Genomic DNA, 26,168 nt, shown 5'->3' with positions numbered 1-26,168 from the left:
AACCACCACCATTTCATTTCAGAACATTTCCATCACATCCCAAAGAAAACCTACATTGATTTGTTACTCCTCATTCTTTCCTCTTTCTAGTTCCTGCTAAGCACTTACCATAATGTTTTCAACATTTGCTCATGTTACGCAATATCAGTAGTTCATAGCTACTATTAGTAGCTACTATTAATAGTTCAGTATCAGTAGTTCATAGCTATCTATTGCTGAATAAATATTCCATTGTCTGAATATACCACATTTTCTTTATCTGTTCCATCAGTTGATGAACATTTGGATCATTTCCATGTTTTAGTTATCATGAATAATGCTGCTATAAACATTTACATAGAAGTTTTTTTGTGAACATATGCTTTTAATTTTCTTGGATATAAACCTATAAGGGGAACTGCTTAATCATATAGTAATTGTATACTTAACATTTTGAAAAAGGGCCACACTATTTTTCCAATCTGGCTACAGCATTTATAATCCAGGTAAGCCTAATGAGACCCATTTCTGATTTCTGATCTCCAGAGCCATACAATAATAAACTTGTGTCATTTTTGCTTTGTTACTTAAGTTTGTTACATTTGTGGTAATTTGTTGCAGGAACAATAAAAAACTAATAAAAGACCCAAAATGCATGAAGCAAAGGTGTCAGAATTAAGAAAGAGACAATACAACAATAACATTTGGAGACTTCAATTCCTCAATTTTAATGATAGATAGAATAATTAGAAGAGCAATAGAGGGATATAAAACTAAACACTGTAAGCCAATTAGACCTAACAGACCTCTATCAAAAACTCTACTAAACAAAATCAGAATATACATTCTTCCCACATGTACATCAAACATTCTTCAGGATAACACGTTAGTGTTATTCTCAGCAATTATAAAGGAATTAAATCATACAAAGTATGTTCTTTAATTACAGTGGAATTAAGATAAAAAACAATTACAGATGGAAATTTGGGAAATTCAGAAATCGGTAGAAATCGAACAACATATTTTTTTTTTTTCAACGTTTATTTATTTTTGGGACAGAGAGAGACAGAGCATGAACGGGGGAGGGGCAGAGAGAGAGGGAGACACAGAATCAGAAACAGGCTCCAGGTTCTGAGCCATCAGCCCAGAGCCTGACGCGGGGCTCGAACTCACGGACCGCGAGATCGTGACCTGGCTGAAGTCGGACGCTTAACCGACTGCGCCACCCAGGCGCCCCTCGAACAGCATATTTTTAATGGGCCAATGGCTCGAAGAAGAAATTTTATAAGGAAAAATCAGAAAATACTTTTACATGAATGAAAATAAAAATACAACATCCTAAAACATATGGAAAACTCCCCATAGCATTCCTTAAAAAGTAATTCATAACTACAAATAATACACTGTAAAGAAGAAAGAACTCAAATGATACCTAATCTTCCACACTAAGAAACTGAAAAGAAGCAAAAGAAATCCAAAGAGAGCAGAAGGAAAGAATAAATATTATAGTGGAAATAAATGAAACAGGTAAAAATATATAGAAAATCAATACTAAAATTTGGTTCTTTGAAAAAAAGCAACAAAATTGACAAATCCTTAGCTATACTGATCAACAAAAAAAGAGAGAAGACTCTAATTATTAACATCAAGAATGAAAGAAAGGGCATTACTACCAAATTTACAGAATTAAAAAGGATTATTTGGGAAACTATGAACAACATGGCAATACAAGTGGCAACAATGTGGCAACAAATTCAATAATCTAGATGAAATGGGCAAATTCCTCAAATTGAATTAGTAATCAACACCTTTCCGCAAAGAAGATCCCAGGATCCTCTGGATTCACTGATGAATTTTCTCAAATCTTTCAGGAATAATTAATATCAACCCTTCACAAATTCTTCCAAAAAATATAAGGAGAGGGAATGCTTCCCAACTCATTCTGTGAGGCCAATGTTGGTCTGATTTCCAAACCAAAGACATCATGAGAAAACTATAATCTATATTTCTTATGAATGTAGATGCAAATATCTTCAACACAATACTAGCAAACTGAATCCAGAAACCTGTTATAAGGGTTATTTATATATCATGACCAAATAAGATTTATTCAAGGAATGGAAAGTTGTTCAGCAAACAAAAATCAGTTGATGAAAATCACTGTATTGATAAAGGATTAAAAACTACATGCACATTTCAATACTTGCAGAAAAGTTATTTAAAAAAATCCAATACCCTCTCATGGTAAACACACTCACAGAATTGAGACTAAAGGGAACACCCTAAACCTGATAAATGCATCAACAAAAATCCACAGTTAACATCATACTTAATGGTAAAAGAACACTTTCCCCCCTAAGATCAGCAATAGGACAAGGACCTCTGCTCTTGCCATGTCTATTCAACATTGTTCTAGAGTTTTAGCTGAACAATTAGATAAGAAATAAAAGCCATGTCTAATGGAAAAGAAAAAGGAAAATTATCTTGCAAATAGTATGTGAAGATAACATATACAGAAAATTCTAAGAATTCTATCAAAATAATAAAATTAATAAGTGAGGTTGCATACTGATGAATATACAAAAATCAACTGCATTTTTAGACCTTGGCACTGAACAATCTGAAAATTAAGAAAGCAATTTCATTTACAATACCATTAAATGGAATAGAATAGAAACCCCGGAACTAGACCCACAAACGTACGGCCAACTCATCTTTGACAAAGCAGGAAAGAATATCCAATGGAAAAAAGACAGTCTCTTCAACAAATGGTGCTGGGAGAACTGGACAGCAACATGCAGAAGGTTGAAACTAGACCACTTTCTCACACCATTCACAAAAATAAACTCCAAATGGATAAAGGACCTGAATGTGAGACAGGAAACCATCAAAACCTTAGAGGAGAAAGCAGGAAAAGACCTCTCTGACCTCAGCCGTAGCAATCTCTTCCTCGACACATCCCCAAAGGCAAGGGAATTAAAAGCAAAAGTGAATTCCTGGGACCTTATGAAGATAAAAAGCTTCTGCACAGCAAAGGAAACAACCAACAAAACTAAAAGGCAACCAACGGAATGGGAAAAGATATTTGCAAATGACATATCGGACAAAGGGCTAGTATCCAAAATCTATAAAGAGCTCACCAAACTCCACACCCGAAAAGCAAATAACCCAGTGAAGAAATGGGCAGAAAACATGAATAGACACTTCTCTAAAGAAGACATCCGGATGGCCAACAGGCATATGAAAAGATGTTCAGCGTCGCTCCTTATCAGGGAAATACAAATCAAAACCACACTCAGGTATCACCTCACGCCAGTCAGAGTGGCCAAAATGAACAAATCAGGAGACTATAGATGCTGGAGAGGATGTGGAGAAACGGGAACCCTCTTGCACTGTTGGTGGGAATGCAAATTGGTGCAGCCGCTCTGGAAAGCAGTGTGGAGGTTCCTCAGAAAATTAAAAATAGACCTACCCTATGACCCAGCAATAGCACTGCTAGGAATTTATCCAAGGGACACAGGAGTACTGATGCATAGGGGCACTTGTACCCCAATGTTCATAGCAGCACTCTCAACAATAGCCAAATTATGGAAAGAGCCTAAATGTCCATCAACTGATGAATGGATAAAGAAATTGTGGTTTATATACACAATGGAGTACTACGTGGCAATGAGAAAAAATGAAATATGGCCTTTTGTAGCAACGTGGATGGAACTGGAGAGTGTGATGCTAAGTGAAATAAGCCATACAGAGAAAGACAGATACCATATGGTTTCACTCTTATGTGGATCCTGAGAAACTTAAGAGAAACCCATGGGGGAGGGGAACAAAAAAAAAAAAAGAGGTTAGAGTGGGAGAGAGCCAAAGCATAAGAGACTGTTGAGAACTGAGAACAAACTAAGGGTTGATGGGGGGTGGGAGGGAGGAGAGGGTGGGTGATGGGTACTGAGGAGGGCACCTTTTGGGATGAGCACTGGGTGTTGTATGGAAACCAATTTGACAATAAATTTCATATATAAATAAAAAAAAATAATAATAAAAAAAAAATAAAAAAAAAAAAAAATAAAAAAAAAAAAATGAATAGAATACTTAGGAATAAATTTAACAAAACTAGTGTAAGACCTGTGTCTTAGTTTTCTTTTTATGTGTGCTATAACACATTACCACAAAGTCAGTGGCCTAAACTAATGCAAATTTATTATTTTCTAATCCTGGAACTCTAAGATAAGTTTCACTGTCTTGAGGGGAGAATCCCTTTCTTACATCACAGTTTCACATCACTCTTACTCTGACCCCTTCTGCCTTCTTTTTTCACAATTAAAGGACACTTGTGATTACTTGGGGCCTACCTGGATAATCCAGGATAATTTTCTTTTCTTTAATTTTTTAAAAAAATTTTTAATGTTTATTTATTTTCTGAGAGACACACAGAGAGAGAGAGAGAGACAGAGAGATGAGCAGGGGGAGGGGCAGAGAGAGAGAGGGAGACACAGAATCTGAAACAGGCTCCAGGCTCTGAGCTGTCAGCACAGAGCTTGACATAGGGCTCAAACTCAGAAACTGTGAGATCATGACCTGAGCAGAAGTCGGATGCTTAACCAACTCAGCCACCCAGGCGCCCCCAGGATAATTTTCATATCTTAATGTCAACTGATTAGAAATGTTAATTTCATCTGCAATCTTATTTTAAAAGTCTATTCATTCATTTTTAGGGGGGAGGGGTAGAAAGAGGGAGAGAGAGAATCCCAAGCGGGCTCCACACTAAGAGCATGGAGCCTAACTGACGTGGAGCTCAATCACATGAACTATGGGATTATGACCTGAGCCAAAATCAAACATTGGATGCTCATCTGACTGAGCGACGCTGGCACCCCTCAACTGCAATTTTAATTTGTAATAAAACATACTTACTGGTTCTGTACATAGTCTTGCTTCTTTTCATATTTTCTACTTTTGGTGATCATTGAAAACCTGACATTTAAAGTAATATGGAAAGTCTGGAAATCAGACTTCCTTCAGTGTCAGCCAATGCTGCTGTTTGTTATTGTTATTTGTATTTCTTAGTGATGTTCTTGAAATAATTCAAAAAAATGAGTATTCTTTGTTGTGTGTGGACATAGACATCTGCTTTTTTAGCTAATTATTGGACAGGTCCTGGTTCAATGTCTTGATTCAATAAGTCATCCAGTCTTTGGTTAGTGGCTCTGCATGCATGTTGGGGCACATGCTCAACATTGTGGAAGTTTACAACTCAACCTTTGCTTTTGCTTCCTGCTTGAACAACAAGGTCAGTCAGAGGTGAGAGATTAGATCCTCCTCAATTCTTTTCTAGGCACACCCCCTCCAAATCCATGAGTCTTTTGATATTCCTAGGAATATGGCAGTGTTTCAAAGCCCCCATGGGACATTTAATTTCCTACTTTTCTGTTTAAGAATTTTGGTCATCCTCTGAAAGAGAATGAAATCTTGCCATTTGCAACAATGTGGATGGAACTAGAGGGTATTATGCTAACTGAAATAAGTCAGAGAAGGACAGATATCATATGATTTCACTCATATGTGGACTATGAGAAAATCAACAGATGAACATAGGGGAAGGGAAGGAAAAATAAGTTAAAAACAGAGGGGGAGGCAAACCATAAGAGACTATAAAATACAGAGAACAAACTGAGGGTTGTTGGAGGGGGGCAGTGGTGGGTTGATGGGTTAAATGGGTGACAGGCATTAAGGAGGGCACTTTTCAGGATGAGCACTGGGCGTCATATGTAAGAGGTGACTTCTGAAGTCTTGGGTTCGACTTCTGAAGCCAAGACTACACTGTATGTTAACTAAGAATATAAATTAAAAAAAAAAAAGAATTTTGGTCTTCCTCTTGTTTGCCTAACTGTTATTGCTGCCTCTGGCAGCTGCACTATTAAACACATACCACTAATTGTTTGTTACAAATGCTCTGTCAGATGGCCCATTCATACAAAATAAGTTCTGACTCAGGTCAAGTAAAAACAAGCGCTGCAAATAGGTATTTCTAAGCGGCTTCTAGAAAGTACAAATAGTGACATTTATCTGTGAATGGGGCTTTCGAATCTGCAAATTTGTTTTGCTCCTCTACTTGATGGTACTGGTTTTCAATGCACCATGATTTTGAGGCAGTTTATTTTCATGGCCACTACAGAACTGGGGAGAGAGGAATAGGAAGGGGGTAATTTTTCTCCAATAAACAATCCTTGGGTGGCTGCAAGCCTTTGGTCAACTTCTAAAAAAAATTATTGATTGTGACAATTTGTTATCATCTCTGCTTTTACAGAAGAGGAAATTTTTGAAGGCTCTTATTCTGCCATTCGAGATGTACTTCCCCTTTTGACTGCGCTTTTGGATACTTATAGTATTCCTCAGACTTTTTTTTTTACCTGCTAGAAAGAGGTAGAGAGGCCAATAGACCTGGAGACAATATTGGTTTCAGAATAAACAGACCTGGGCAAAACTCTTCCCAATAACACCAACAATACTAGTGTTACCAAATGTCTATTCTGAGCCCAGGACAGTTAAATGTTTTACATAAATTTTCTCATGCAGCCTTCATATCAATCTAATGAGGTAGGTTATCCCCATTTCCAAATGAGCAACTAGACTATCAGAAATAAAATAAAATGACATGGCTGTTTTTTGTTTTTTGTTTTATTTTTGTCACACCCATACTTAAAAGTAAGTCTGACTTTAGCAGGTACTTCTGTAGAACCACATCTTACTATTTGCCTGAGGAGGGCCCTTGGGCAGAGTCTCCAACTTTTCACTGAGCTGTTGAGACTACTGGAAATTTATTTTCCAACACTTTTCTCTACAGTGATCACATATTACTTTTAAAATTAATAAAAAAATTAAATAAGTATTCTATTACTGTCAAAGATTATCCCCTTCACACAAAGATGACTATATTAAGAAGAAAAGCATTATATAGACCTCTTCAAAGAATATAAAGTAAACCATTATCATTTAACAGGTATATCTCAAAATTATCTTGGTAAAAATCTACTGAGGTTTCCAGATGATCAAAGTATCTATCTCTAAAACTCAGAAAGAAACAGGACATTGCAATCTTATGGAAATTGTACATCAACCTCTTCATTATGCTTTCAAATTTGAACTCTTGGCTTCATGCTTACAGCAAATAAAAAGGTTATTCATGCTTCTGGTTTTTTTAATAACTAAATGATATACTTGTCAAGGAGCTTTCATACTATGGTTTTAGCCACTATATAAATACATGAATAGATAGCTTATATGGGGAAGAAAGAGTATGAGGGATTTTTTAGAGGCCTATTTATTCACAATTCATAAATCAGCTTATTAGGTAAAAGTTATGTTTAACAGGATGCTGTCAGGTTTATTTCTGCTTCAGGCAATTAGGTCAGGAAAAAAATGCAGCACTTTGAAACTGTTTAAACCACTAATCCTAAATACTTTCATTTTACAGAGATATTTGGGAAGATACATGCTGCTTCATGTAATAAGCTGTGAATACAAAAGAAAATGCAACCCCAAGCATCAGAGAATTGGACATTGTATTTACACTCAAACTACCTTCTTGCCATTGAGCAGTTCTCTGGTATAGAAAAAAAGTAAATAGCATAGAATAAGGTAGTGTTGTGTGTGTTTTATTGATCTAATAATATTAACCTGGAGATTTATATGCAACTCTGTGCTTCAGTTACCCAAAGCTTGTCTAAATGGACCAACAATAATAAAACATGCCTGTGGATATAGGAGGTTCAACACTATACAGTTTACATTTCTCAAAAAAACAAACTAAAAAAAAGCTACTTTAAAAAGCATTTTTTGGGTTTTCTAGTGAAAAAAATCCTCCTAAAACATAATCTAAAATGAAAAAAAAATTAGAAATATGCAGAATTCTCTCTCTTCTTTAAAAACAAAATGTGGTAAGTTTATTGGTGTAAGTTTAAAAAAACTTATGCTTTTTAAGATCTAAGAATAGATATATAACATACATTTCACATTAATTGTACTTATTTTTCCATTTATAACTGTTTTGATGTTTAACTTGGCAAGAACTTCAGATATCATCTTATCAACTGATAAAATATGGTTTAACAGCATTTTTCTAAGGGGTTTGGTGGGACCTAGACATCACAATACATTCTTCCTTTTTTATCCCATTGTGTTTAAGGCTACCAAGTTTATAAAAGGTTTTGGGGCACCTGGGTGGCTCAGTCGGTTGAGCCTCTGACTTTGGCTCAGGTCATGATCTCACAGTTTGTAGGTTCGAGCCTCACATCAGGCTCTGTGCTGACCGCTTGCTCAGAGCCTGGAGCCTGCTTCAGATTCTGTCTCCTTCTCTCTCTGCACTCCCACGCTCATGTTTTGTCTCACTCTGTTTCTCAAAAATAAATAAATGTAAAAAAAATTTTTTTTTAATGTTTTGAGTTACCTCTAAGTTCTCAAAATACCTATCAGTGGATGAAAATAATAATGGGTAACATTTATTGAACATATGTATATCAGGCAATAGTATTTTTGTTTTTAATATAGCGTTAACCTTCACCATCAACCTACAAAGTAGGTATTATTATGCCCACTTCACAGATGAGAAAACTGACAGGACTAGCAAAGATGAAGCTAGGATTCTAACATGGACAACCTGAAACTGATTCCATGTGTTAGAGGTTTAGAGTAGGACATCTATCTTGCACTGGAGTATGCTTACAGTTTCTACTTTGTGGCATTGTATATTTCCCTCTTTCAACAGTGCAAAGGCAACACCAATGCACATTCTCGGCATTGCTCCACTCATTCACCGTTTTCTGTGACTGATGAATTTCTTTCTAAACTGGTTCATTTGTCTATCCTGTAAATGCATAGGGTACTTTACCTTGCCAATGTATGATTGCCATTTAGTGGTAGATATGTAATAAAAGCCAGTTCTACAGTGATTAGTTACCCACGCAATTCCTAAAAATTGTCTTGATATACAAATCCTACTAAGGAACTTAGAAACTTAGATGCAAAAAAAAAAAAATCAATTCTACCATAAACAACTTATGGTAATGATCAGTTGTGTGTATAGTATTATTTTGAAACAAAATAGCCTTTGGGAGATTGGTCCTTTATGACAAGAGTTTTTAAATGCCATCAGTTGTATAGTCTGTATAATATCGGTCCAATGCCTATAATTAAAAGTTCTCCAGGGGTGCCTAGGTGGCTCACTTGGTTAAGTGTCTGACTCTTAATTTTGGCAGGTCATGATCTCATGGTTAGTGAGATCGAGGCCCATGTTGGGCTTTGTTTGTGCTGACAGAGCAGAATGAATAAATAAACATTAAAATAAAAAGCTTTCCACATACATTATTTTTGTGAGTTACAAATATGCTAGAAAATGTTAGTGTCCAAACAGTTTTAATAAAAAATAATCATTATCATTAAAGAAAAGAAAAATACGTGGTTAACATTTATTGAGAATAAACCCCAACTGAAAAAGTAACTCAGTTTGCACAGATATGAGAGAGCCTGGACAGGCCTTGCTCCTATGGTGATTTTAGGTATTTCAGGTATTTTTGCCTTTTAATTTTATGTTCCCCACTTTGCCCTAACACCTGTAAGCACTCATTCCTCTTTCGATCCATCTAACTCCATGGCATCCAGGTTCTACATTTACTCACCATATCGTCTTAGTTTCCCATCTGTTCAGTTGTTCAAAATTCATTCTCGTCAATTTCAAGCATGGGACTTAACAATATTTTCAAACATTAAGTATAGATGGTAGATTTTTATGTAACCATTTTAAAGTATTCTTTAATATTTATCTACTATGATAATTTAGACTATAATGTCCTCGTAGTTGTATCACTTACTTTTTCCATACTTTTCAAGTACAATTGTATACCGCTTTTGAAAAAACATCTGACTGAATTCCATTTTCTACTTTCTTTTAAAAGTTTTGCATCTATGATTGTGAAATGGGCCTATAGTTATGGTGGGGGTAACTACATTTGTTCGGTTTAGAATCAGGCTTTTGCTATATTTTTAAAACCAGGAATAAAATTTCCTAATTTTCCTTGTTTTAAAAAAATTCATTGAACCTAAAAATTAAATGATTTTTTTAAAAATATAGTTTTTAAAACTCAGCCTTTAATTAAACTGCTCAAGATGGTAATGCGAGGTAGAATTTCCAAACTGTTTTTTTCTACTGTTATTAATCTCTTCTGGGTTTCTATTTAATCTTGATTCAGTGTTGGTAATATTTACTTTTGTAGCAATCTATTATTTTATAAAAATTTCCAAACATGTATATATTTTTTTGTCTTTGTGGCTTTAACTCCTTCTGAATCACTAAAGCTTACATTTGTTTCCCCACTTTTATTTTTCCAGCAGTTTTGTGAAGTATCTACTTCTATTATAATAGTTTCTTATTTTATTTTTTCTCAAAAAGCATTTTAGATTAAAACATATTTACTCTTTTTATTCTAATTTAATTTATATTTTTCATTTAGTCATTCTGTTCTTTTCTACATTTTGTTGATCAGTTGTACTTTTTAATTTGAATACATAGTTCACTTTTTTTCAGTGTGTGTGTGTGTGTGTGTGTGTGTGTGTGTGTGTATTAAACCATTTAATAAAGCATTTAAAGCTATGAATGTTACTCTGAATACAGCTTTGGTTACATCTCAGACATTTGATAAGTATTGTGGTAGAGATAGTTTACCAACTAGGTAATGACAGTTTAGAGTTCCTCTGTGACCCAATATTCATTTATTTACTTTTTAATAATGCAGGTTTCATTTGTTTTCTTTATTTTTATTATTGAGTTTTATTTAAAAATTATAGATTTCATAATTTCTATTCTGAAGAACTCATTTATACTAAATTTTTGGCGTAAGATTTATACATTAAAAATCTCTAATAATAAATTATTCCAAAAATCTATGTTTTCTCTTTACAGTTAAAAAACACTATTTTATTAATTCCTCTAATTCAATTGTTAATTTTGTTTACTTGACAGATTAAAAACTGACAGAGATACTCTGAAGTCTTTGACTTTGATGACTATGGTTTTGTCAATGTCTTCTTGTATTTATGAGATATTTTGTTTTATGCATTTCCACATCATATTATCTGAATCCTCAAGTGAGAAGTTATCTTCACTATTTTTCACCTGTCAATCCTTCTTTGCCTGATATTAATATTACTTGGCCTGTTGTATTTGTTGTTTATGCACTGAAGTGGTCTGCTATGGCAAAGGAAATAGGACAACAAAGATTCATTTGGGTAAGTCAGGATATACCACTGTCATATTAAGTAAGATTGACCCCCCCCCCAAAGAAATTTGGGTTATGTTAATGTGGAAGAAGAGACAGTGTACTTAATTTCATAGTAATCAGGAACACATCCAGCTGGAAGTTACAGAAAGTACTCAACTAGGAACAACTGCAATTAAAAATAAAATAAAGAAAATATACAAGTTTCTTTTTCTATGTGAAGAGCACGGGAATTAGACAGATGTCAGTATGTAGTTTATCCACTCTGAACCTCTTCCAAGGAAACACAATAAGCTGATCACAAAGATGGGCTCTGAGAAGGATTGTAATTGCATTCATTAATGAAAGATATAACTACATATTAAAGTATCATATTTGAATCAAATTTATTTTAATTTTTTAATTGCAGAAAAATATTATCTTCAACAATAAACTATTTTTTTACTGGCCAGTTACCTAAGCCAAAATAAAAATAAAATGTCACAAATTTAAATTTCAGAAAGTATAAATTTCAACAAATTTTAAAATATAAACATTGTATATATGTATAATATATGTATATACATATATACATATGATCTTCAATGTTGATTTGCATACATTAAGCATTATAAAGTTTTGAGGTTTTAAATATAAACTCTTTATGAATGGAACTCTACCCTAAATATAAAAGAGGTTTTTTTTTTATTGTTGTTTCTGGTAAACATTTATTATTTTTCATTAATTCTACAAAAAGAACACTTGCTATTCAGTGTCTCTCACTTAAAAACATTTAAGGTGAAATGTATTTTTTCCTCATTATTTTTACCCTATGCGCTAGAAAAAAGCAAACAGTGTAGCTACATTTTACTACAATTCTGCCAAAGAAAGTACTGAATGTAAATTCATATTATGAGTGAATAATGATGTATTTCACCTCATTTTAATTTCAGTAATTGAGTGGGAAAACAGGAACATCTATCTATTAAGAGGACCTTGTGCTGGTCAAGCACTAATGAGAAAATGTCTGAGTCACTGGTTGTCATGGTAACAGGGCATTATGGAAATCTGATTAGCATGCCCAGCATGCTACATAAGTGATAGACTATTCCTCTAATTGTATTGTCTCTGCTTGCAAGATGGGCTTTATATTCCTAAAAGGTGAGGGGTGGCATGGATCTGTTTATCTGTATATCAAATATGAACGGCACTACATATTTCAAAATTAAGTTCAAATACTTAGTATTAAACATAAATTACACTTTGAGAAGATTCTCAAAAACTAAAATAAATCAGCTCACTTTTCTCATTAACTCACAAATTTCTCAACAATTTCGTTTATTTTTATTTCAATCGAATTTTATTAGCTTTCATATGAAGGATAAGACAAAGATAATTAAAAAAAGAGAGAATTTTGTGAAAACATGAAAATAAATGAACAGAGGTCCTCCTAAGAACAAAATTTCCCAATGGAATGGTGTAGAAATTGTACCAAGAACTGAGTCTCCGAGAGTACCTAGACCAGAGATTGTTAGGGTCAGATGGAACAGCGTTTACAAATGTTAAGTGTAATGATGAACAAGAAGAGAACATGGTCAGGCCTGGGACTAGGAGTTGCCCCAGGAACAAGTGTGGGCAGAGCTTTCTACCACTAGAAATACCGCATCTAAGTGTTTAACAAAATCTTTATCTCTGTTCCCTTGGCCTCTGGGCCAAAATTCAGTGAATTCAGAAATTATAGGGCTCGATGCTTTCTTCTCTTTAATATGTTGAGTGTCATTAAATTTTCAAAGAAATTGATCATGCCTTCTGATTCTTTTTGGTAGATAACTTAATTCTAAGAGGAAAACTTAAAGATTACCAGAAGCAAAGTAACACTGGTGTGCATTCTTGACTAGAAATCCATGTGTCTTGTCAGAGCTTGTGTGTACGAGAAGCATTAATAATGCTTGTCCTGGGAAACTTACCACTTTTGTTAAGTGCATCAGCATGTGGACTAAGTTTTACATGATCCAAATATCAAAAACAATCAATCTAAAGTCAATATAATGAAAGCCCAAGAGTATTTCTCTATATGTCTCAAAATTCAGTGGAAGGTATCGGGTTGCAGAGAGAAAAGTACAAAGGCAGCAGACTATAAACTTTCATTTATACGAGATGACTAAGTCCTAGATATCTACCCTACAGCAGAGGCTATAGTTAACAATATTGTGTCATATACTTAAAAAGAGGGTATACATTACATGAATTATTTTATAATAAATACTAATAATAGTGCAGATAGGAGGAAACTTTTGGAGATGATAGATATGTTTATGGCATAGATTGTGGTGGTGATTTCAAGGATGTATATTTATCTTCGAACTTACCAAGCTGCTTACATTATCTTTGTACATTTTTTTTGTATGTCATTCATACTTAAATAAAGTAGTTAAAAGAAAAAAAAACAGGAGAGTGATAGAAGCAGAGTAAACAAGTGCATTCCTGGAGAGAGTAGACAGGTTCAGGGAATTGTGTGCACTGACCTGGGATGGAAGCAACAGTCAGAAAGCCAGTCAGTGTGGCCAAATCCTGTGAGAAGCACGTTGCCTTTGGGTAGTCCCACCACCTTCCAGAGGCGGTCCTCCCCACAGGAGATTAGGATGTCTTTGCAGGGGTGCATGATGATGCTGCACAGGGAGAGATAAGAGAAGAGAGTTATGAGGCGATAACAGCAAACTGTTCCACATTTTGAATAAACAAAACAACAGTAGATAAACAACAACAAACAATCGCATTTCAGCAAAGCAGGACCACAGGACTGCTCACAGAGTACTATTTCAGAAGTCAAAAGAGCCAGGTTCTACCTCTTGGTGATGGCTCTCACAATCACCATCAACCTAACAAACTTCACTGGATCTCAGATTCCTCATTTGTAAAATAAAATGATTGGTTTAGGTGATGTTCCTGTCTTGATCCTGACTTGAACATAATAATTCTGATTTTTCTTTTATGGAGGAAAAGTTATGCCAATGATAATTTGGCGTTAGGATATTTGAACCAGTAGGCATGCTTATTATAGAAAATCAAGAATCTTTTCAGACTACAGCATATCTTAAATCAGACATTATCCAGGAAGAGATCATGAATCATAACCACATTATCACAGCTCTATAACAAATACTATAAATGAAACATTAACTCCATGGCCCACTATCTACACAAAGCAAAGAAGCTCAAATTCTGTGTTAATATGCCACTTAAATTGGCTTCAGTCAATGCACAGTACACAAATTACGGTAATGAATTCAGGATGCATAAGGCAATTCCCACTCTATAAAGGCATAGAGGGAAATGAGAAAGAAGTATGTAAAATTAATGATTAACACATTAAGCAGTATTATTTGAACTGGGCTATGATCATTGTGGCTATTTAAATATTGGAGTTAAACCATTCTAAAATCAAGAGTCTGCAAGGTTAATGCCTGATATTTTATCTATGGCAATGTTTTAATCTTATTTATATAGAGTTTCATCTATGCTTTACAATATAATAGGAACAAATGTGCCCAATGTTAAGCACCTATTAAAATTTTAGCCAATATATTACCAACAAATTGTTCAATTTCAACATAGCCATCTCAAATCAAAGACATAATTCATTTACTTGCCTATATAGTGAAATAAAACAAAAAACGACTTTAAAAAATAAAAATTACACATTCACTTCTCCCACAGTCCATTCTATGAATGGTCATGTTTCTCTCTTCTGCAATGTAGACTTTAGCAAATTGCTTTCCCAATGACATCATGGTCTCAGTCCACACCAACATCATTAACTCCAGGGCTTACATGAGAGCAAAACATTCCTCATCATAGATCCCTTCCAGTAATACGATTAAAATCCCAGAATTTGAGTCTGGAAAATTATTTCTCACATTAGATCTATATAGTTTTGGAAATCTGCTGGGGTCAGTCAATGTTGGAAATAATCAATTTACAGGCATGTAACCACTATGACCGGGACCCTCTTTCTAGTGAGACCTTATTTTTCCCCAGCATTCTGTTGCTCAAAATAAACACAAAAGGGAAATTAGCCATTTTGCAATTCATCACAATGTTAGTTTGTGACTTTCAGAAGACCAACTCAGGAAAGGAATTTATTACAGCTCAAATGGGGTAGAGGATACATTTATAGAACTTAATTAGAAGAAAAATATGATGAGAGGTAAAAAAAGGCCAGATTGAAATAAATTCTATATTCAAACACATAGAAGAAGGAAAACCAAATCCTTGAAGCTACTGAGTATGATATATGTTGGCTCACAGTTTTCCTGGCAGACACATGCACACTTGACTAGATGATAAATTACCCTCTTTAAGTAAGATAACTAAAATCATTGATGTCTTTACGGACTTTGAGAGATAAGTTTCCAAAATGACTTTTGTGAGGGGAGCTATTTGTAGAAGTTAAGGAAAAAAATATAAACAAACTCATTGGTAGTTAATCAGTCTTGAAAGTGTTTTTTTCCAGGCTCTTCCTGATCTCTTCTAATTTGGGGCCTCCTCCAAACCATCTATAACATCCACTTCTACTTCACATGGTCTTATCCTAGTTATCACACTCTCAGGCTTCTTTGTTCATGTGATTCTTTTCTAACATGGACTCTTTTTTTTTTAATATCTCTATCTATAAAGGAGTTTTCTTGTAATTCTGGACAAATTTCTGGACAAATTTCAGTCAAGAAACTAATATATTATTATTTAAAGAATATATTTTAATTCATTCATGAAAGAGTCTTTAAGTGAAGAGAACTATATCCAGCATATACAGAAGAGAATGATTTCATCACAACCAATCAATCAATACTTGTTATTGAATTAGTCACTGATAAGTATACCAGCAAATACTGGGTCATAGTGATAAAGACCCCCTATGAAAATTAGCAAATCCCAATTCAGATCACTCCATATGGGAGAAGATCAAGATTGGGAACACAAGTTAAGGGCCATGGACCAGAAATATTTCCCAAGGTACCTAAGTTCAGTGTTATTGTCAACTCTGCAGTGAGGCACTGGCATCTGAAATCTTCCTCCTCTTCCCCTTCATTGTCAATTAAAAGCAATGATATCTAGCATTGTTTGAAAATTGAACATACACCAGAAATGGTATGTTTTTGTATCCTTACAAGTTCAATGAAAGCTCAGGAGGGCAGTGGTTTAGGTCTGTCCATTTGCTGTATACTTGCTGTATACTCAAACCCAACAATGCCTGGTACAAAGTAGCTACTCAATAAATGCTTGTCAAGTATCTGAGTTATTAACAATTAGTTTTGTTATTTTGTGACTAAGTAAACAGAGATTGGGATATTATATAAATTGCTTAAGTTCACATGTGGTAATGGATGGAGGCTGACTTTGAACTCACGACAGTCTCACTTTGGAGCTCATGATTTTAGCTACTTCTACTTAGTATCAGTCTTTCATAGTTTATTATTTATATGTGTATATTGTAAACATCGATAAATTCTCATTATAGAGATTGGAGATATTATTTCACATAAATGCTTAAGTTATTTAGTCCCTATTAATAGAATTAAAGAACACATCTAGGAATTGTCAATGTATATATCAGAGCTGGGTACCACTTAACCTCTCAGTGTCTTTTTTTTGTTATGTTTCTTTAGTTTTGAGAGAGAGAGAAAGCTAGAAAGCAAGTGGGGGAGGGGCAGAGAGAAAGGGAGACACAGAATCTGAAGCAGACTCCAGGCTCTGAGCTGTCAGCACTGAGCTCGATGCAGGGCTTAAACCCATGAACTGTGAGATCATTTCCTGAGCCAACGTTCGATGCTTACTGACTGAGCCACCCTGGTGCCCCTTGACCTCTGAGTGTCTTAAAGGCTGTAGTGGACCCCACCCTTTACAACTAAAGTGCTCTGCTGCTGTAGGGAAAACCAGGTGAGTTGCATTTTCCAACTTCCTGTCTGCATAAAGCTTCTGTGCTGATTAATTGTATGTTGCACTTAATAAGATCTTTCTGAAAGATCTTATTCTCTGGTGTTAATTTTATGAGCCTTGTATGTACTTCAAGATTTCAGAGGGCACTGAATTTTTATCCACCTATTTCCATAAGCACTCTGTAAAGGAAAACGTAGAAGGATATTTAGTAAGCGTTGATTCCTAGACTTTTATTTCACTGAGAATTTCCCCAGTATATTCAGGCCTCAACTTTTATCATTTTGCTTATCTCTGAATCAGTCTTTTCAGGACTTTGAAGAATAGGAGAAATAATGAACACTTTATAGGAGTAGGTTCCTGATTACAAAATTACAAACATTAACTCACTTAATGGTCATAATATCCCTGTGAGTTAGGTCTACTATTATACCCATCTTGCAGATTGTAGAACTGGGGCACATACAGGTTAAGTGATCTGCTTAAGGTCATGAAGCCAGCAAGTGACAGAGTGAGGACATGCATATGAACAGAATGTCTCCAGAGTCCAAGTCTCTCAGTAGAGTGAGCTCAGAACCTCAGCTGCCTTTTCCTTTTTTGATGACAACAGAAGCAGAAACCATGGCATAGAGTAGACTAGTATTTAAGAGTGTGGGCTCCAGAGTAAGATGTGAGTTTGAACTCTTACTCCAGTGTTTACTTGCTAGGCATCTTTAGACAAATCACTTCACTAGCCTTTTCCTCAGCTTCCTCATCTGAAAAATGGGAAGAATATGATACAGACCTCAGAGGTTTTTTTGAGAATTAAATAAGTAAATACATGTACAGGACTTAGAGTAGTGGTAAAAAAGTAATGAAACCTCAGTGAATGTTACCACAGCACAGAGTCACTGAGGCCAGCATGCCTAGCTTGAATATTGGCCTACAACTTAATAGCTAATTACTTTGTATAACCTCTCAGCCTCAGTTTCCATATTTGTGAAAAGGAAAAATAAAACTCATTCATAGAGGTGTTGTGAGGTAAAAGAAGCTGGTATATGTAAAGTGGTTGAAACAATATCTGAACATAGTTGGCTGTCCATAAATATTAGCTATTATATTATTCAACACTACTGAATTTCATCGTAACCTGGCCCTCCATGTAGTTAACTTCTATAAACGATACATGCTTCTTTTAAAGAACATGGGTAGTAAATTTAATAATTAAATTGTAGATATTTAGAGATAAATGATGTTTCCATGTGGTTTGACAGACATCGGTCACTGCTGGGCTTTATTTGATGTCGAATCATCTGGTAAAAAGGCAGGTCCCAAACATAATACTTTCACAGGTAAACCTAAAGAAGTTCTGTGGTTGTTTATTTTATGATATGATATTAAGAAATGCATTGAGGGAAACAGTGGACAGTATGTATACACTGCCTCCTATTCCTGTCGTCATGTATACAACTGGGACAAAGTAGTTGTGGACCATCGAGCAAAACCTCTGCTAGGTCATAGACCTGCTGAGATGAGAACAGCACAGTTCCTCTCCCCAAGTTCGGTCCACAAATAGAGGTGTCCCTCTTGTAACCATAAAATGACTTTGCTTCTCAAAGATGTCTTACTGAAGTTCTAATTAATAAGAATAATGAGCTCTTACTGAATATCTTCCTGGCACCTGCCCTAAGTGCCACAAAGTCATTTTACTTTAAACTTTGAATATAAGCTTTCTGCTTCCCTTTAACTTACTATTAATTATAATTACAAGATTCAAAGACAAAGGCCCTGTCATCTCATTCCCAAGTTAATAAGCTTGCGACTAGGGTGGAAATAGTACAGGAAAACATCTTAGGGATTTAAAAAAAGAAAATGTGGATGAATGCTAGTTCTGCTTCTTTATCAAGTCATGTCCTGATGAAGCATCCATAAAATGTTTTGTTAAACAATACCCCAGGCAAATTACATAAACTATTATGTTCTATGAAAGATTTTTATTTTACAAAAGGACATATTCCTTATAATAGACCACATGATATATACTTCAAAAGCTCTCCTCTCTAATTGAAATTGTTCTTTCCAGTAGTGGCATTACACAAGAATATTTTGGAAGGAATATGTGTAGGTGTATGGCGAACACTATTAATTATCAGTAGAGTCAGTGACATAAGCACCGCTGTTAGACTTTTCAAAGAGAAGAATACTAATCCAAAAAAAAAAGATTGTCACAAGAAAGACTAATTAGATACCCCTGTCTTCACTTTGGGTTATTCAGCATTGTAAATGTTTCCTTCACTTCAGTTCACAGGCTCTAATTATTTCCAACACAGAAGATGCACAGTAGTTTGAAAATGAATCAGTATCAAAATGTATGCCCCATAGACTTTAGGTGACCACTTAGCTACTTATCCTTAGTGACAGCACACCCTCACACATAACATATGTTTTTATCCAGCTTACCCAGACAAGTATATATAAAAGGCTTGTCTCCTTGCTTAGCTAATAATTGCATCTTATAATTGGATATGCATCGAGATTTACAAAGCACTCTAACATGCGACTTTTTTCATTATTTCGACAAATATGTATCATGAGCCTATGATGCAGTATGCAAAACAGACAGGGGCATCACCCTCATCATTTCACTCATTTACATATGAATAGAGGGAAACAAATAGCAGCAATACAATAACTGAACAAAATGATTCAAGTATAAGAAAAACACTAAGTGATGTGGCAATGATTGAGGGGGTGTGTTATTTTTGATGAAGTGGTTAGGGGAGTCCTCCTTGAAGATATGACATGCTAGCTAACATCAGAATGGCAAGAAGGAAGAAGCATCTTTAGGATGATATAGGGGCAGGTGATTTCAGGTACAGGTGACTGCGCATGTAAAAGCACAATGGCTGAAAGAAATTGGTGTATTCAAGGGAAAGAAGACCAGGGGGACTGCTGGAGCAGGCAAGGAGGGCTGTGTTGAGGATGGATGAGGAACCGTAGAAAGACAAAGACCAGATCATGTAGGGCATCATAGGTTGAGAAAAGAAGACCGAAATTTATCACAAGATCATTTAAGTAGGAGAATGGTATATAATTGGTAAGTATTTAAAAGATCTCTAGCTGCTACATGGAAAATGAGAAAGTGCAGAGCAATAGAGGAAACCAGGACATTTAGCTAGAGCTGTACAGCAGTAACCTAAGAATAATGGCTGTAAATCCATTTAACATATAGCTTCTCATTACTATGACAGATGTCACTTTAGCTTACTAAGATTTTCATCATTGTCTTTAGGAAGTGTCAACTCAAAGTTGTTCTCACCAATAAAAAATATTAAATAAGTTAAGTGTACTTTAAAAAGTGCCAAAGTAAAATGGAATAAAACTCATAAAACATATGTATGCACAAAACAAAATAATTAGCAATCTGTCAAAATAAGGTATCAGGTCACATTCATTTTTAGAATTCACTGAAGGAAATGTGAAGTATTAAATATTAATACTTCTCTGTCACTTTAAATTTAAAAATTGTGATACTACAGATTTTATTCAAAGCTAAGTAGGATTTATATTGTCAAGATCTGGAAAGTAGCACTTCCTTTTATTTTTACTAAATAGGTGGGCATTGTCACAGTTTACAGACTTATTAATAATGCCCTGAATGGTAGTCAGAAAGGCTAACCTCTCCTTTTTATTTTAATTTTTTGTTCGATGTTCTTGCAAACATTGTATATACATTATATTTACAGTAAATTTGGAGTAAATAGTTTTTTCTTTGTCCTGCTATCTGGCTGGTAATGCTAATCCAACCATCAACAGGTGAGGCAAGGAAGACTGGATGTGTGTTCTGGGTCATCAGTGGGGAAAGGCCTTAAGCAGTGACTTAGATTACACAGTAGATACTCAAAAGGCCAAATATAAAAAGAACAAATTTACACACAACTTATGTAACATCTTAACATTCATCCATATAAGCAGTTGATAAACTAAACCAAATCCTTTTTAACGAGATATAAATTATTTGGCTTTTCTCACTTCATGCAAAGAAGCAGTTCCCTTCAACTTTCCCAAAATCTTTGTTTTCTTTGAATCGCATAGCACAAATGTGTATTTTTAAAATAAGTTTTCTTTAATTTCAGATGTAATAAGTTTTCTACGAAGAGTTTTCAAGTTAAATAAATTTCAAGTAAAGTCCTAAATAAATTAAACCAACTCCATACTTATAAATAAGAGAAATCTTAATTTTGTTATACTAATGTCTATAGACTAATATAAACACTCCATTGAGATTTATAGATTTGTATTTTAATATGACAAAAATCTCCAAATACACATGCAAAGGTAAAGATTTTTCATTAACAATCAACTCAAAGTCACTTATGAAAAGTCAACATATATGCGAATATGCTGTCTAATAATTTTTCAAAATGTACTGTGGCCTCATCTACACAACTGGATGTCTCTGTTTCACAGGGTGGGGAAGCTCCCACTCTCACGAATGCATAAATGATGCCATTGCCCAATTGTCTTTGAAATGAAAATTTTTAAGACCTGGGGACCAGTGGCCCTGAACAAAAGTCATCCTCACATAAAAATGTGATATCATTTATTCTGTCTCCTTCACTTTATTCTTGTTTTATTTATCAAATAAAACAAAACTTAGAAAAGGATACTCTTAATCTGAATAATATCATTTAATTTTCTCTAGAGCTTGCTGAAGTTTCTACTATATGAAAGACCATTTCAAATACAGACTCAACTAAATTAAATGTATAAACTCCAAAGACAAAGGAAGCCAGGACGTGCTATTCAGGTAAATGGAAGGAGGAAGATCATCAAAACAGTTTAACTGTTTTCAGATTTATGAAAATATCTCCTGGAACCTTCCTGTTACTTTAGCAGCTGAACATTTTATGCTACATAGTTTTATACACACTGTGCTTCATGTTATGAAATCACTGTAGTTCTTTATGGTTTAACAGGTTTGAAAGTTACATTACACATTTATGTTCTTAAGAAACCCATTTCAATAATAAAGTTTATTTGGTTATTTCATGTTTCAGCAATTTACAAGAACCCTTTGTAGCTATGAATATAAAAATTTTCCATTCCACATCTTAGCATAATAGTGACATAGAATAGATGTTTTAAGCTAAAGTCAAACATCCCCACAGTAAGAGCTCTATCATGAAATCTCTTTTCCAGGAGAATATTTAAAAATACAACTGAGATATATAATCTAGGAATAATTGGGAGTATTACTACTTAAGATATGGAATTAAGGTAAATTTACATGCTATAGTACAGAATTCTGTTCTGAATGTGGCCCAATTTATTAGAAATCACCAAGCCAATGTGAGGGTTGTAATGATGTTTCACTACCAGCTCTATTTTTGGTACATATTTGATAAATAAATTAGAAAGCCAAAATTAAATATTTTTGATTGTTTTATTTTTGAGAAATAGTAATGTTTAGCACTTTTTTAGAAACATGTTTTGGAATTTAAGGAACATGTTGAGATTATCATAAATTATAGAGATCATTCTGAATATCAATTTCTATATTAAAAAGTGTCTCAAGACTGTGTTTATATCACCCTGGCCCATTTGTGTCAGAGTCCATGCAGCAGGACTGATGGGGACAAGAAATGGCACTAATTTCCTAGTGTGGCACTCACTGTATGTAACTAAGGATGTTTGAGGGGAAGCTGGAGCTGCCATGAGTGAGCCCCTGATCTTCCCAGTGAATGTGGGAGGAAGAAGGGACAGGAGTAAAACTCAGCTACAAAAACATCTCACTAAAGCTATTTAAAAATCACAAACAAATTAAGTTCAGGGTTGGTGACCAGAATTGATGAATACAATGAAAAATTAAGTTCACGGGGTGGAATTAGGTGGCCAACTGGGCCAAAGTGAGAACTGGTAAACACCTAAGATGGTAGGACTTAAACCCTACAGGTCCAAACAATGACAGATTTAGAAAAGCAAGAAACTGACAGGAAATGTGTCTTGATAATTTGCCATGCAGTAGGGTGCTGTTTTATCTTTTATTCATATGAATTCGCCTCTAGGTTGTAAATGCTACTGACATCTTCCTTCCTCTCCATGTGAGAGAGACAGAAATGAAGAGGGGTGTATTGGCTAGTTGTTCTTTTCCTAACTACCCACTTTGGGTAAGAAAAGGGGACAGAGAGAGCAATCCAAGCAGCAACCTGCTAGAATCTCAGGTAAGCACTGGAGTTTCTGTTTACACTCAGACCAATATTACAGTCAGAACAGGACCAACTGGGGGCTCCTGGGTGGCTCAGTCGGTTAAGCATCAGACTCTTGATTTCAGGTCATGATCCCAGGGTTGTGGGATCAAGCCCTGTGTGGAGCTCCACACTGAGCATGGAGCCTGCTTGGGATTCTCTCTCTCTCTCTCTCTCTCTCTCTCTCTCTCTGTCCTCTCTCCTGCTTTCTCTCTATAAAACTATATATATATATGTGTGTGTGTGTGTATATATATATATAATTTACATATTACATTATATATTATATATAAATAATATAACTATATATTATACACAATTTACATATCATATCATATATATAAATATGATATATAATATATATAAATATATATAATATATATAAATAAAAGAACAGGAACGACTGCATATTCAATTCCATGATATATTATCTATTTTTACTTCTGCCAATTCGTGGGAGAAATAAAGGTATGTACCATTCCCAATTATCTGAAGGATACAGCTTAATTGAACCTCCTTTTATAAATAACTCAAATTACTTTCCTTATGCATATTTAACATCTGCAGCAGAGACTCTCTTAAAATTTTTCAAAGCTTCCCTATACCATATGGCTCTGCCTTCAGTTACTTTTTGCATTGTGTGTGTGTGTGCACATGCATGTGCAGGCATGTGGGTGTGAATATACAACTGACATTTGAACATTTTGTTTATTTATGTAATCCTTAGCAAGGAAAAGAATCTCACTATAAGAGCAACCAGGAGAGGTGGTACGTGTTTGCTGCAGTGTTTATCAAGTCCTTAATCCTTCTTGTTCAAGCCTCCTCCTGTGTGTTGTTTTCCACTTTACCTCAATCATGTAGGTATAAGAATGCTGAGGCTAAGGTTTTGTGTGCTTGAGCACTCTGCTTTATTTTTTCTCAATCTAAGTTTTCAGTGACCTGTAAAATTTCACCTGATTTAATAACTCCACTTATTATATATATTTCCATCCTCTTCTACAACAGATCAGCTGCTTCCATGCCCCTTCCCCACATCTTTATCAATATTGCTAATGCAATAAAGCAGATTTCAAACCGAAGGGTAGAAAAGAATGATGTGGGCAGATAATCATGAGAAATACTTTATTTTAGGTCGAGTTAGGCACTGGCAGTTCTAAACACAAAGTTGCAAATGTGTTAATAACAATCATTCTTATTTGGGGCATGTGTGTGGCTCAGTTGGTTTAATGTCTGACTTCGGCTCAGGTCATGATCTCACTGTTTGTGGGTTCCAGCCCCACGTTGGGCTTTGCACTGACAGCTTGGAGCCTGGTCCCTGCTTCAGATTCTGTGACTCCCTCTCTCTCTGATCCTCCCCTGCTTGCACTCTGACTCTCTTGCGCTCTCTTTCTCTCTCAAAAATAAACATTAAAAAAATTAAAAAATAATCATTATTATTCTAGAACATTTTGGCAAAAGGAAATTATTTTGTTATAGCATGTTATTAGTTTGACAGAAATAGAAGGAATTTCATATGTTATGATAATTTTCTTTTTTGGTTAAGACAATCACAGCAATAGTTTAAGCAATGGAGCTCTACATAGCAGTTACTCTAAAGGTTGTGGTCTGTGTTACTCAACTTAGCACTTGGAGGATACCTAAGCCTTGGTTTCCTGTTCCTTAAAATAGGAATAATAAGTGCCTTTAGCTCATATAGGAGATTAGATGAAATAATTCATAAATAGTGCTTAGTGCAGTTCCTGGTGTTCAATAAAATTAACTATTCCAATTCTTATTTTAAATAGTTTTGGCAGCTCTTTCTCACATAGTAGATAGTGAGTTCTTGTAAACAGAATTATCTCCTAAAGATGTCCAGGTCTGAAAGGGGAGGTCATTCAAAAGACATGAGAGTTGGTTGACCCGTGAGCTGAACTTGGGCAGTCATAGCCTCCTCACTCCCTCTCCTGTCCTTGGAATGTGGGTTCTGTTTGTCTTTCCTGTTACCAGAGGCTGCTCCAAGGACATGGCCTTGAGACAGTGATGTGGTGTGGAGAATATCTGCATGATATACATGACTGAACCCAGTTAAGTCCTCTATATAAACTTTTAAGATTTGGCAGGTGGGCTCAGGGATCTATTCGTATTGCCACCACCGAAGACAAGGCTTGTATGTTAAGTTTCCTTGATTATTAAAACAACTATCAACCGGGAGGGGGTTGCCTCTTTCTTCAGTCTCTTCCTGAACTCTGAGTACGGGAGTTGATTTCAGATGACATACAGAAAGCCTTCAAGGGGGTTATGAACCAACAATGTCCAAATCCTTGAAGTCTGGGAATATGCTTAAAGTAAGAAAAGTGCCCTGGAGGGTGGGTCTAATCTAATTACAGCAGTCATTAAAAAAAAAAAAAAAATGAGACAGAAATGTAAGTCAGAGATATTCAAAGCATGAGATTTGATCCACCTTATCTGCTTTGAAGTTGAAGGAAGGGGAAAATGGATCACAGAATGTGGACGACCTCTAGAAGATGAGAATTGTTCTTACCCTGGCAGCCAGCAAGGAAAAAGGAACCTCAGTCCTATAAGTATCTAGAATTGAATTTTGTCCACTATCTGAATGAGGCTGGAAGCAGATTCCACCTCAGAGTGAAGACAAGAGCACGGTCTTACTGATGCTTAGATTTTAGCCCAGTGAGATGCCAGGCAGAGGACCCAGTCAGCCTGCCCAGACTTCTATCTACAGAACCATGAGATAAGAAATGTATGCTGGTTTAAGTCACTAAATTTGTGGTAATGTGTTATAGCA

The 26,168-nt window shown here is 35.1% G+C and overlaps 1 protein-coding gene across 2 annotated transcripts in view; it reads right to left on the bottom strand.

Moving 5' to 3' along the window:
- The window catches only part of SPAG16 (sperm associated antigen 16), a 1,014,588-nt gene that overhangs the window by 519,198 nt on the left and 469,222 nt on the right, over positions 1-26,168 (bottom strand). For both annotated transcript variants that reach the window (XM_086719555.1, XM_086719554.1), the window contains one exon: positions 13,751-13,894. In XM_086719555.1, the coding sequence (XP_086575681.1) occupies positions 13,751-13,894 (144 nt within the window). The remainder of the gene's footprint in view (positions 1-13,750; positions 13,895-26,168) is intronic.

The sequence above is a fragment of the Puma concolor genome, chromosome C1 (genome assembly GCF_028749965.1).
Source record: "Puma concolor isolate L17-30 chromosome C1, mPumCon1.1.hap2, whole genome shotgun sequence".
Lineage (NCBI taxonomy): Eukaryota > Metazoa > Chordata > Mammalia > Carnivora > Felidae > Puma > Puma concolor.
Note: the sequence above shows the minus strand (reverse complement) of the source record. Positions and strands in the feature narration are given on the sequence as shown.